This window comes from Mastigoproctus giganteus, chromosome 8 (assembly GCF_048544385.1).
Source record: "Mastigoproctus giganteus isolate SK-2022 chromosome 8, ASM4854438v1, whole genome shotgun sequence".
NCBI lineage: Eukaryota > Metazoa > Arthropoda > Arachnida > Uropygi > Thelyphonidae > Mastigoproctus > Mastigoproctus giganteus.
The window spans coordinates 40,363,805-40,377,140 of record NC_143582.1 but is presented as its reverse complement, the minus strand read 5'-3'; the positions used below and the strand labels follow the sequence as shown (position 1 = coordinate 40,377,140).

Here is a 13,336-nt window from a genome sequence, read left to right as displayed (position 1 = left end):
ACTCAAGGTGTGACATGACCATTGCCTTATACAAGGAGATAATCACCTCCTTATCCCTGCTAGAAAAATTCCTGTATATCAGTGAAAAGACACCATGAGTACCTCTTGCAGACCATCTACACTGCTCAGAAAACTTCATATCTGCCTGCACAATTACCCCCAGGTCCTTTTCATTCTCTACCACTGTCAGTGCAGTAGCACAGAGCTGATACGTTACTCTGGGGTTACTGCTTCCCATGTGCAGCACTTTACATTTGTCAATGTTAAACTTCATTAGCCACCGCTCAGCCCATCTGCCCAACTTTTCTAGATCCTGTTGCAGCAGCATACTGTCATTAGTGTCATTAACAACCCTGCCAACCTTCGTATCGTCTGCAAACTTGAACATTAAGCCTAATATACCATCATCAATATCATTTATAAATACAGAACACAACAATGGACCCAACACTGAACCCTGATGGACTCCACTAATAACTTTAGTCCACGAAGAGCAGTGTCCATTGATTACCGCTCTCTATCTTCTCCCACTCAACCATCCCTTTATCCATAGTAGCAATTTGCCTCCAATGCCACAGTGCTGCAATTTGTGCAGCAGTCTTCCATGTGCAACAGTATTAAAGACCGTTCTAAGATCCAAATATATGATATCAAAATTATTCTTTGCATTCAGTTCCTTTGTGACTACATCATAGCATCCAATCAAATTTGTCAGACAAGACTTCCCCTTAACAAAACCATGCTGTGTCTGAGCTATAACTGAAATTTTGTCTAGGTGATCCTGCAATGCTTTTTTAACCAGTGCCTCCATTAATTTCCCTGGAACAGAAGTTAAACTAACAGGTCTATAATTATTTGTGTTGCCCTTTGATCCTACTTTGTGAATTGGGGTCACATTTTCATATCTCCAGTTCATGGGTACCTCCCCTGAGTCAAAGGAAGCTCTAATAATTATGGTTAAGGGTTTTCTTACTTCCTTTGCCACCTCCTTTAATATAACTGGATAGATTCCATCCACCCCAGGTGCCTTTCTTATGTGTATCTTCAAGAATTTCTCCTCCACTTTACTCTCAGTTATTACGAGATTATCTAGCTTACTGCCAGAGTTTAATACACCTCTGGCATTCCCCTCCCTGAATAACTCCTCAAGTGTGAATGCAGATGCAAAATATACATTTAGTTTGTTAGCTGCCTGAGCAGGATCATCAACAGTTGATGATCGATATCAAGCGGACCAATCTGATTCATCTCCTTCCTTCTAGAGTTTACATAAGTAAAGAACTCTTTGCTGTTTTTCTTTTCATCCTTTGCCAAAGATTTCTCGTAATCTGCCTAACCTCCTTTTTGACTTGGTTACAGATCAGCTTATATCTATCATAGGCTTCTGTGTCACGTGTTAATTTATATGCATCCCATGCATTTTTCTTCTCTGTCACATGTCTAATTAGTTCATATGACATCCATTTAGGCCTAAATCTTGAACAATTGGTATGAAGAGCCTAGTAGTTTCCAAGATTAATTCTTTGAATGCTTCCCATTTTGAATTTGCTGTTGGTAACATCATCAGTTGGTCTCACCGTATAGAATTTAAAGTGTCTTGGACCATCGTGGTCACCTTTACGAAAGCAAAAACCCTTCCCTTTACCCTTGATTTTAGTTACCTCTTCGAGTAAATCTCACTTCAGCACACTGTGATCACTGCCACCTAGTGGTTCCTTTATCTGCAGATTCTTAATGCATGAAGAATCACTACTGATAATCAGATCAAGAGTGTTACTCCCTCTAGTTGCCTTCCGAACATACTGCTGCAGAAAACAATCCTCCAATAAATCCAAAAATGCCTTGCTAGTGTGTGAGTGACCAACTCACAAATTCCAGTCAATCTTTGGGAAATTAAAATCTCCCATTATAAGACACTCTGATTTACTGGCTCACTATTTCTCTGCACAACTGCTCATTATACTCGTAACACACATGTATTCTCATATTTCCTTTCCCAGTGCTTATGTCACACCAAACAGACTCAACATTGCATTGTCCACCAACATCAAATTGAATGTTTATTTCATATTTAACTCAAAGGTTGGAAGGTAGAAATGCAGTACTTTTCAACTCAGTGTCCTACTATTTATCTCTTCATGTATATGCACCCCTCACCTATTTTTGTATTTTTTTTTTTTAAATTCAACATTGTTCATCTGCTTTCCTTGCTGGCACAGCAGTAATCAGTGCCATGCCTTTACCTTTTTTGTGTGTTTAACATGGCATCAATATATTTCATTAATGATAGTATTATATACTATATTCACTAGATCAATAATACTCAAGATATTTAGCTTAGTTTAATTTAATAAAATCCTTTTAAATATTTCATTCTTTTTAATAGCATGGAAAAAAAAAAGTACACAAAGCAAATTTTTTTAAAAGACACATTATTAAAAAATTTTTAATTTTATTTTTAGGGCATACATTTTACATAAATCTTATAATTATCACATTTATTGTGCACCTGGAAATGATGGCATCCAAGCAGAACTATGGAAATTTGGAGGCGATGCAATGTTAAAACACTTTGCACAATTGTTTAATCTAATTTTATTTACAGGTGATATACCAGAAGACTGGAAAAGTGGAATAATTATACCTATACACATAAAAAGAGATAAAGAAAATTGTCAGAATTATAGACCCATTACCCTTTTAAACCATATATATAAAATATTTATAATGATCTTACAAAATAGGATACTTAAAATATATGAAGAAACAATAGGGGAAGAACAAGCAGGATTTAGAAAAGACAGATCGACAATAGACCAAATATTCACACTAAACGTCATTGCAGAAAAATATTGGAATAAGAAGAAACCTCTTTATCTGTGCTTCATTGATTTTAATTAGGCATTTGACTTTCTAAACAGAGAAAATTTTATGAAACAACTACAAAAAATCCCACTTTATCATGAAATAATCATGTTTGTAAACAATTTATATAAAAATACACCATTTCCTCCAAATGCCTGTCCAGTTCCTCCTTAAATTTATTTAACCTGTCAACTTCCACAATGACAGATGGAAGTTTGTTCCAGCAATTAACCACCCGCTGGCTAAAGGCAAATTTCCGCACATCTATTCTACATTTGTCTTTTCTTAATTTGAATTTATGCCCCCTTAGGTTCGTAATCTGAACAAGTGGAAGGATCCTATCAGAATTCAGCGTGCTCAACCCATTCAAGGCCTTATATACCTCAATCAGATCACTGCGCAGATGCCTAGTCTCCAGCCACTGCAATTTGCAGAACTTAAGCCTCTCTTGGTAAGAAGATCCCTTCATTCCCCTCACCAATCTTGTTGCCCTTCTCTGTACACGCTCAAGTAAACCTACATCCTTCCTAAAATGAGGCCTCCAGACCTGTACGCAGTACTCAAGGCGTGGCCTGACCACTGCCTTATACAGAGGGACAATCACCTCCTTCTCCCTGCTAGCAAAATTCCTATATATCATTGACAAAACCTCATGACTTGCCCTGGCAGCCTGTCTGCATTGCTCAGAAAACTTCATATTTGACTGCACAATTACTCCCAGGTCTTTTTCATTTTCTACCACCTTAAGTGTAGTACCACACAGTTGGTATGTTTCTCTGGGGTTACTTCTAGAGAAAGGAGTCATGTAGGGATGCCCTTTATCTCCATATCTATTTAATATCTACCTAGAAGAACTAATGAAATCAATTGAAGAAAAAAGAGGCACAATAATAAATGGAAAAAATATAAACCACATAAAATATGCAATGATATTGTGATTTTAACACAAACCAAAGAGCAACTAAAAGAAATATTAACAAACATCGATAATGCAAGCAACAATTATGGAATTAATATTAATATAAATAAAACCAAAATAATGCAAATCGGAAAAAACATAGAAGACATAAACATAATCATCCAAAATCAACAAATAGAACAAGTACAACAATTTGTATACCTGGGCTCTCTAATAACTGGAAAAGCAATATTGACCAAATTAATCACAGACTGAACATCGGATTGGGCAAACGTGAACAAACTCAAAAACATATGGAAGAGCAATAAAATCTCAAATAGTCTAAAATTTAAACTATATGAAACTGTCATCATACCCACAGCAACTTATGGATCAGAGAATTGGAGAATAAATAAAGAAGAAAGGCAAAAAATAAAGGTATTTGAAATGAGATGTCTAAGGAAAACCAATAAAACAAATTAGAGAGAACATAAAACTAATGAACAAGTAAGGAGAGATCTAAATTTTGAATGCAGAATAATAGAGCAGATCTACAAAAAACAACTTCAGTGGTTTGGACATGCAAACCAGATGAAACAAAACAGGCTGCCTAATGTACTTACAGGAAGAATTGGAGTTAAGAGACCACCTGGAACACCCAAAAGAGAATGGCTCCAATACACAGGCTTTCAACGAATGATGCAAGATTCAAGACATTGGCAACAATGGAGGATGATATATAAATACTATATAGGGACTCAACCCGTCCCAAACGGAAGAGTAGAATGATGAGGTTGTGCATTTTATATTTGGACCATCCTCTTATCATATCATTACATCTATAGGAAAAATCATTTCTGTTTCACAAACTTTCACTTTATATCTATTTTAGGAATGCATGCTGATGTTTGTTTGTTATTTGGTTTTTAGGAGCATTAGCAACTAAGGCCATATTGCTCCGGGATATGCGGTGGTCATTTCCTGACCTTTCCGCATCCTCCGTATTTGGTGGTGACGGGCTCGTACCCCGGTCTAATCAAGAAGCGTGTGCTACACACTGCTGCTCCTCCCCACCTAGCTACGGCGGCGCGAATACATGCTGAACATAAATTGAGAATGTATGTTTGTGTTATTTGATAAATTCTGAAATTATATATATACTGTTTTTATCGTGAAACAAAGAATACAAGCAAATTTTTTTTAAAAATAAGCTGCAAAACTAGTTCACGGTTTCATATGTTGACTTAACCATGATACTTACCCATTGGGTTGATAAAATAGCAATTTATTTTTCTCTGAAAGATGTGAACACATGATCACTTGAGGTTGGTGACCATGGAGAGAATAAGCTAACCTTGTTCCAAATGTATCAAATGATGCAGATGTCTTTATCTGTTTTAACTTGCCTGAATTAGGCTCCAAAAGGAAAGTTGTATCTGTCTGCATGAAAGAAATTAAGAAATATTAGTCATATTCAGACAGATAATCATAGAACAACAAATATTTTGAAAATTAAAGAATGTCACAAATAGTTTAAGTGATCTAAAATGGACGTTAAATTCAAACTTAGAATAAAACAGTAGAGAGACATGATTTAACTTAATTGAAATGCCATAACCTCATATTAGCATCATAAAAAAATTCTCATTCATTTTACTTTCAAAAGGTAACGTAATGTGTAGTTGCTAAGTTAAGCAAAAGCTTGTAAGACCAAGCTCGAGTTCATAAAGTGAATTCACAATGTAAAAATTTGTCGTCTCAAAAAAAGTGTTAGATCAAAGTGTTGTAAACTGAGAGATTACCGTATTCTGAAAATACAAATAGTATTCATATGAATGACACTAATCACAGATGAAAAGTAGCAATAAGTGGGAGTTATGAGCCATATTTGAATAGTATGAATCATTTATCAGTAAATCAAATCAAAACAACTAATCCAAACATTTCAAACATCTTGAAAATTCGTAGATTACTGAATTACTGCAGTCTGAAGAGACAAATGATAATCATAATTGATATTATTCAGATAACAAAAGTAGCACTGAATGGAGATAAGGTGGGTCGGAAAACTGCTAGCTTTGGGGGGATACACAGACTAATAGATTAACAGTAGCCGCTGGCAGAGGTGAAAGTGATTCTTGCACTGCTTCTATTAGAATGAGCAGCAGCCTGGAAAGCAAGGCAATGGAGATTTCCAGGACTGCTGGAAGTCATAGTGGTACAAATAAATACATGGGCTGTGTTAGGGTAACTAAGAGTAGAAACAGGTGCATGTATACTTGCATGTACACCAATGCTAGGAGCATAGTTAATAAATTTGATGAGCATGAAGTGCTTGTCAAGACAGCAAAGGCAGATATTTTTGGGATATGAGATATGTAGTGTCACACAGATATAAGCAGTGCAGAATTGGGCTTTGGGGAGTACAATGTATACAGACAGGATAGACAGGACAGGAAGGGAGGAGGGGTTATGCTGTTGGTTAGGAAACTCATAAAATCTAAGGAAGTGCATCCAATTGACGTTGGTGGACAATGCAACTGAGTCTGTTTGGAGTGATATAAGCACTGGGAAAGGAAAAATGAGAATAGGTGAGTGTTATAGGCCTAATGAATGTGATGAGTATAATGAGCTATTGTGCAGAAAAATAGAGTGGGCCAGTAAATCAGAATGCCTTATAATAGGGGATTTTAACTTTCCAGATATTGACTGGAACTTGTGTGTTGGTCACTCGCACACTAGCAAGACTTTTGTGGATTTATTGGATGACTGTTTCTATAGTAACATGTGCAAAAGGCAACCAGAGGGAGTAATACTCTTGACCTGATTATCAGCAGCATTATCGTTATTCATGCATTAAGAATTTGCAGATAAAAGAACCACTGGGTGATAGTGATCACAATGTACTGATATGGGAATTACTTAAAGATGTAACTACCATCAAGGCTAAAGGGAAGGGCTTTTGCTTTCGTAAAGGTGACCACAGGGGTCTCAGACAGTTTTTAAATTCTGTACAGTAGGATCAACTGATGGTGTTGCCAACATTGAATTCTAAATGGGAAGCCTTCAGAGCCTTAATTTTGGAGGCTACTAGGCTTTTCATTCAACTAAGAAATACTGTTCAAGGTTTAGTCCTAAATGGATGTCAGATGAATTAATGAGGCTCGTGGCAGAGAAGAAAAATGTATGGGATGCATATAAAGTATTAGGTGACAGAGGAGCCTATGGCAGATATAAGCTAGTCTGTAATCAAGTCACAAAGGAGGTTAGGCAGGCGAAGGTAGATTACGAGAAATCTTTGGCAAAGAATGCAAAGAAAAACAGCAAAGAGTTCTTTACTTAGGTAAACTCTAGAAGGAAAGGGATTAATCAGATTGGACCACTTAACATAGATGAGTTGACTATTGATGATCATGCTCAGGTAGCTGATAAACTGAATGAGTATTTTGCATCTATATTCACACATGAGGAGTTATTCAATGAGGGAGTGCCAGACAATGATCAAACTCTAACAGGAAGCTAAGTGATTTTGTAATAACTGAGAGCAAAGTGGAGCAGAAATTGTTGAAGTTAAACATAAGGAAGGCACCTTGGGTGGGGCAGGATGTCCAGTTATATTAAAGAAGGCAGCAAAGGAGATAAGCAAACCAGTAGCCATAATTATGAGAGCATAGCATCCTTGGACTCAGGGGAGGTTGCCATGGACTGGAGGTGTGCAAATGTATCACCAATTCACAAAGGGGGTTCAAAAGTTTGTGTTCTGGAGAAAATAATGGAATCACTGGTTAAAGAAGCATTGCAGGATCATCTACAGTAAGACTACAGTAATAGTTAACACACATCATGGGTTTGTTAAGGGGAGGTCTTGTGTGACAAATTTGATTGAATACTATGATATGGTCACAAAGGAATTGAATACCAAAAATAATTTTGATATCATATACTTGGATTTCTGGAAAGCTTTTGATACTGTTGCACATGGAAGACTCCTGTACAAATTGGAGATGTATGGCGTTAAGGGTAAGTTGCTACAATGGATGGAGGGATGGCTGAGTGGGAGATGACAGAGAGTGGTAATCAATGGACACCACTCTTCGTGGACAAATGTTATTAGTGGAGTTCCCCAGGGTTCGGTGCTGAACCCATTGTTGTTTTGTATATTTATCAATGATATTGATAAAGGTATATTAGGTCTAATGTCCAAATTTGAAGATTTCTTTCTTTTTTTTTTTTTTTTATGTGAACCCCAAACATGAGAGGTATTAGAACCTATAGTACTTAGTACCGTGCTCGGGTTGGAGGTTGAGAACACGAAAGAAGATATTTGTTGACATTGGACTTGAACTTCTGTAGATTGTAATTTTCAGGAAATGCGTATGAAGGAAGGTTGTTCCAGAAAACGGCAGTTGAATTAATAAATGAGGAAGATGAAAAGTTGGTTCTGTGGGTTTGAAGTTGGACAGTAAATGGACGTTTGCCTGGTGGCGGCATATGTTCGGACTGTTTTGAAAGAGAGAGCGGGAATTATAGAAGCCAATTCAGAAGACCAGTGCCCATGGAAGTATCTGTAGAAGAGGCATGCAGCAGAAACAGTACGTCTATGAGAAAGCGAGTGGAGAGACTCTGTTAGAGATGAATCATTAATTAACCTAACTGCCCTCGTCTGAATGGAATCAAGAAGCCTGAGAGAGGTTTTGGAGGCACCACCCCCAGATGTGCGAACAATATTCCATGGCAGGGCGGATTTGCGATTTATACAGAGTGAGCAGCTGTTTGGAAGAAAAGTAACGCTGAGAGCGAAAGAGAAAACCAAGTTTTTTAGATGCAGAGGAAGCAATATTTGTAATGTGCTTGTGCCAAGAGAGATTAGAAGTCAGGGTAATCCCCAAAAGAGATATATCATTTTGCCTAGAAATCGGAGTGTCACTAAAGATAAGCATAGGAGCAGAAGAATCCTTTTTGCGAGATATAAGACAAGACTGAGTTTTAGAAGGGTTGAAATCAATGAAGTTGTCTTTGCCCCACTGGAGTTGTTGTTGTTGTTATTTTGGTTATTTTAGGAGCATTAGCAACTAAGGCCATATTGCTCCGAGAATATACAGTGGTCATTCCCTGACCTTTCTGCATCCTCCATATTTGGTGGTGACGGGCTCGAACCCCGGTCTAATCAAGAAGCGTGTGCTACACACTGCTGCTCCTTCCCACCTGGCTATGGAGGTGCCCCCACTAAAAAAATTACCTGAAGATCGGCATTTAAGGAATTGGTAGCAGATTTTTGAGAAGTTGAAGCTGATTGAGCAGGACAAGGTTTCTCAAAATGGAAAGTGGAATGCAATGTGCTATCATCGGCAAAACTATGGATAGGATTTCCAGTCAATGGAAGAAGGTCATTAATATACAAGAGGAAAAGAGTGGGGGAAAGAACTGAACCTTGGGGGACACCGGCATTAGTGGAGAAGTTAGAAGACAGAGAGCCATCTACCATTACCCTCAGTGAGCGATCAGAGAGAAAACTGGATAACCAATTATTAAAAACAGTTGGCAAACCATAAGATGGAAGCTTGTTTAGAAGACCTTTATGCCAAACACGATCAAAAGCCTTTGAGATGTGAAGAGCAACTTCTTGTGTTTCTTCAAAAAGGCCTCTAAGGTTGGGAGAGTACATATCCAGAATTTAAAACAAATACACCAACCGTTTAATTATAATGGTTTAATACTGGAAACTATAAAATGTACCAAACGATACTACACTGTAAATAATATATGCAAAAGACTGATTTACAAAATAAATATACGATGAAACTTTAATATACAATAAAATATAAATAAATAAAATATTTAAAATACAATAAAGATAAAAGCGATAAAACACTGACTGAAGCTTTCGGAGGCTTCCGCCTCCTTTCTCAACAACAATGATGTTTAAGCAACACATCCTTAAGTAACAGGCTCACAGCACACGTGGTTGACCAGGCGCATGCTCAATATTTCTTCCATATGATCAACGTGTTAATAAGATTTTACAGCTCTGGTTAAAAAGCGTGTAAGATTTCTAAAGAAAAGTACTGGTCTATGCATGCAATGGGGTGTCAGCTGCCCAGGTTTTATGGGCTGCCGAAAACATATAAGGTGGGGGTCCCCAACCCATTGTTTCTTTTATTGGGAGCCCTACCTATGCTTTGTCAAAATTCCTGGCGCAGCTGATTTCTCCTATAGTGGGACGGTCTGTGTTCGTTGTTAAAGACAGTGTGGATTTTGTGAACTTCATTAAAAGTCAAAATGTAGGGGAGAATGAAATAATGGTGTCACTAGATGTGGTGTCATTATTTACTTGTATACCCATAGCCAATGGGGTGGAATGTGTAAAGGTGGCACTGCAAAGAGATGATACCATAAGTACTAGATCGCACCTAAGTGTAGAGGATATATGCTGTGGTGTAGAATTATGTCTTTCGAGTACGACTTTGCTGTATAAAGGAGTGATGTACAAACAGGTTCACGGCACAGCTATGGGTTCTCCTATTAGCGCCATTGTTGCAAACCTGGCAATGGAAGAGTTAGAAAATATGGTTTTTACAAGTTTGGAGTTCCCTATGCGCAAGTGGAAGAGATACGTGGATGACACGTTCACTTTGGTGCAAAAGGGGAGAGAAGAGGATGTAGTTAGCTTTCTCAATGATTTCTCTCCTTTTATACAGTTCACCCCAGAGGTGGAAGTGAATGGTTCCCTCCCATTCCTGGACATAATGGTGAGTAGAGAAGGCTCCAGGCTTAGTACTACAGTGTTTAGGAAGCCCATGTGTAGGAGCCAGTACACCCATTATAGGTCAGCACAGACTGTGCAGCATAAAAACAACGTGGCCAGGGCACTTTTGGGTAGGGTTAAGACGCATTGTAGCACCTCTGAGGAGAGAGAGAAAGAAATTGGGCAAGTTAGGGCAGATCTTATGAAATGTGGTTACCCCCAGAGGGTCATTGACAAATATAATAGAGGCGTGGAGTCTAATCATGGAATACCGTCCGTTCCAGTCGCCACAGTTTATATTCCCTACTATCCGGGCTTGTCAGATTAGCATTAGCATTAGTAGAGGCATTTGATGCAAGAAAGCAAGCTTATGCAGCATCAGCCAAAAAAAAAAAAAAAAAACACCCACTTCCACTTCACTCCTCTGTTTGTTCAAAATACCTGTCCAGCTGAGCCTTAAACTTATTTAGGCTATCAACCTCCACCACAAGGGATGGAAGTCTGTTCCACCAACCAACCACCCGCTGGCTAAAGGCAAATTTCCGCACGTCTATCCTACATCTGTCTTTCCTCAATTTGAATTTATGCCCTCTCAGGTGATTTTTCTGAGCTAGAGGAAGAATCCCATCAGCATTGAGGACGACCGGGCTAGCCAGGTGGGTAAAGTGCCTGCCGGGCAACCCAAAGGTCGCGGGTTCGATTCCCGCCTCGGGCTTGGATCAAAGTACTGCAAAAACCTTGGGAGGTGCACTATGGCCACAGAAGCCGATGCGCCAACAACTACCAAACCAAAAAAAAAAAAATCAGCATTGAGCATGCTTAAACCATTCAAGGCTTTATACACCTCTATCAGATCACCTCGCTGGTGCCTAGTCCAGACACTGTAATTTGCAAAACTTAAGCCTTTCTTCGTAAGAGCACCCCTTTGTTCCATTCACTAATCTTGTTTCCCTTCTCTGTACTCGTTCCAGCAGCTCTACATCCTTCTTGAAATGAGGCCTCCAGACCTGTATACAGTACTCTAGGTGTGGCCTGACCATTGCCTTATACAATGGAATAATCACCTCCTTATCCCTGCTGGAAAAATTCCTGTATATCATTGACAATACTCCATGAGCTACTCTTGCAGCCCGTCTGCACTGCTCAGAGAACTTCATATCTGCCTGCACAACCACCCCCAAGTCCCTTTCATTCTCTACCACTGTCAGTGTAGTACCACAGAGTTGATACGTTGCTCTGGGGTTGCTGTTTCCCATGTGTAGTACTTTACATTTGTCAATGTTAAACTTCATTTGCCACCTCTCAGCCCATCTGCTCAATCTTTCCAGATCCTGTTGCAGCAGCATAGTGTCAGTAGTGTCCTTGACAACCCTGCCAACCTTTGTATCATCTGCAAACTTGGACATTAAGCTTGATATACCATCATCAATATCATTTATAAATACAGAAAACAATAATGGAACCAACACTGAGCCCTGAGGGACTCCACTAATAACATTAGTTCACGATGAGCAGTGTCCATTGATTACCATTCTCTGTCTTCTCCCCCTCAACCACCCCTTTATCCATAGCAGCAATTTGCCTCCAATGTCACACTGCTCCAATTTGTGTAGCAGTCTTCCATGTGCAACAGTATCAAAAGCCTTTCTAAGATCCAAGTATATAATATCAAAGTTATTCCCTGTATCCAGTTCTTTTGTGACTGCATCATAGTATCCAATCAAGTTGGTCAGGCAAGACTTCCCCTTAACAAAACCATGCTGTATCTGAGCTATAACTGAAGTGTTGTCTAAATGATCCTGCAGTGCTTCTTTAACCAGTGCTTCCATTAATTTTCCTGGAACAGAAGTTAAGCTCACAGGTCTATAATTACTTGTGTCAGCCTTTGATCCTCCTTTGTGAATTGGGGTCACATTTGCACATCTCCAGTCTATGGGCACCTCCCCTGAGTCCAAGGAAGCTCTCATAATTATGGCTAAGGGTCTGCTTACTTCCTTTGCTGCCTCCTTTAATATAACTGGATAGATCCCATCCACCCCAGGTGCCTTTCTTGTGTTTATCTTCAACAGTTTCTCCTCCACTTTACTCCCAGTTATTTCAAGATTCTGTAGCTTACTGCTAGAGTTGAATACACCTCTGGCATTCCCCTTGCTGAATAACTCCTCATGTGTGAATGTCGATGCAAAATATTCATTTAGTCTGTTAGCTACCTGAGTAGGATCATCAACAGTTGACCCATCAATATCAAGTGGACCAATCTGATTCATCCCCTTCCTTCTAGAGTTTACATAAGTAAAGAACTCTTTGCTGTTTTTCTTTGCATCCCTTGCCAAGGATTTCTCGTAATCTGCCTTCGCCTGCCTAACCTCCTTTGTAACTTGGTTGCATATCAACTTGTATCTATCATAGGCTTCTGTGTCATGTGTTAATTTGTAAGTATCCCATGCATTTTTCTTCTCTGCCATATGCCTCATTAATTCATCTCACATCCATTTTGGCCTAAACCTTGAACAATATTTCTTAGTTGGTATGTAAAGCCTAGTAGCTTCCAAGATAAGTTCTTTGAATGCTTCCCATTTTGAATTTGCTGTTGGTAACGTCATCAGTTGGTCCCACTGTATAGAATTTAAATACTGTCTCAGTCCATCATAGTCACCTTTACGGAAGCAATAACCCTTCCCTTTACCCCTAATGGTAGTTACCTCTTTGAGTAAATCCCACTTCAGCAGACTGTGATCACTGCCACCTAGTGGTTCCTTTATCTGCAGATTCTTAATGCATGAAGAATCACTGCTGATAATCAAATCAAGAGTATTACTCCCTCTAGT

At 38.7% G+C, this 13,336-nt stretch overlaps 1 protein-coding gene across 1 annotated transcript in view; it reads right to left on the bottom strand.

Annotated features, from left to right (window-relative positions):
- Window positions 1–13,336, bottom strand: part of c12.2 (von Willebrand factor A domain-containing protein c12.2) — a 574,487-nt gene that overhangs the window by 149,144 nt on the left and 412,007 nt on the right. Inside the window, exon 29 of the mRNA XM_090380213.1 lies at window positions 5,025–5,203. Within this exon, the coding sequence (XP_090236339.1) occupies window positions 5,025–5,203 (179 nt within the window). The remainder of the gene's footprint in view (window positions 1–5,024; window positions 5,204–13,336) is intronic.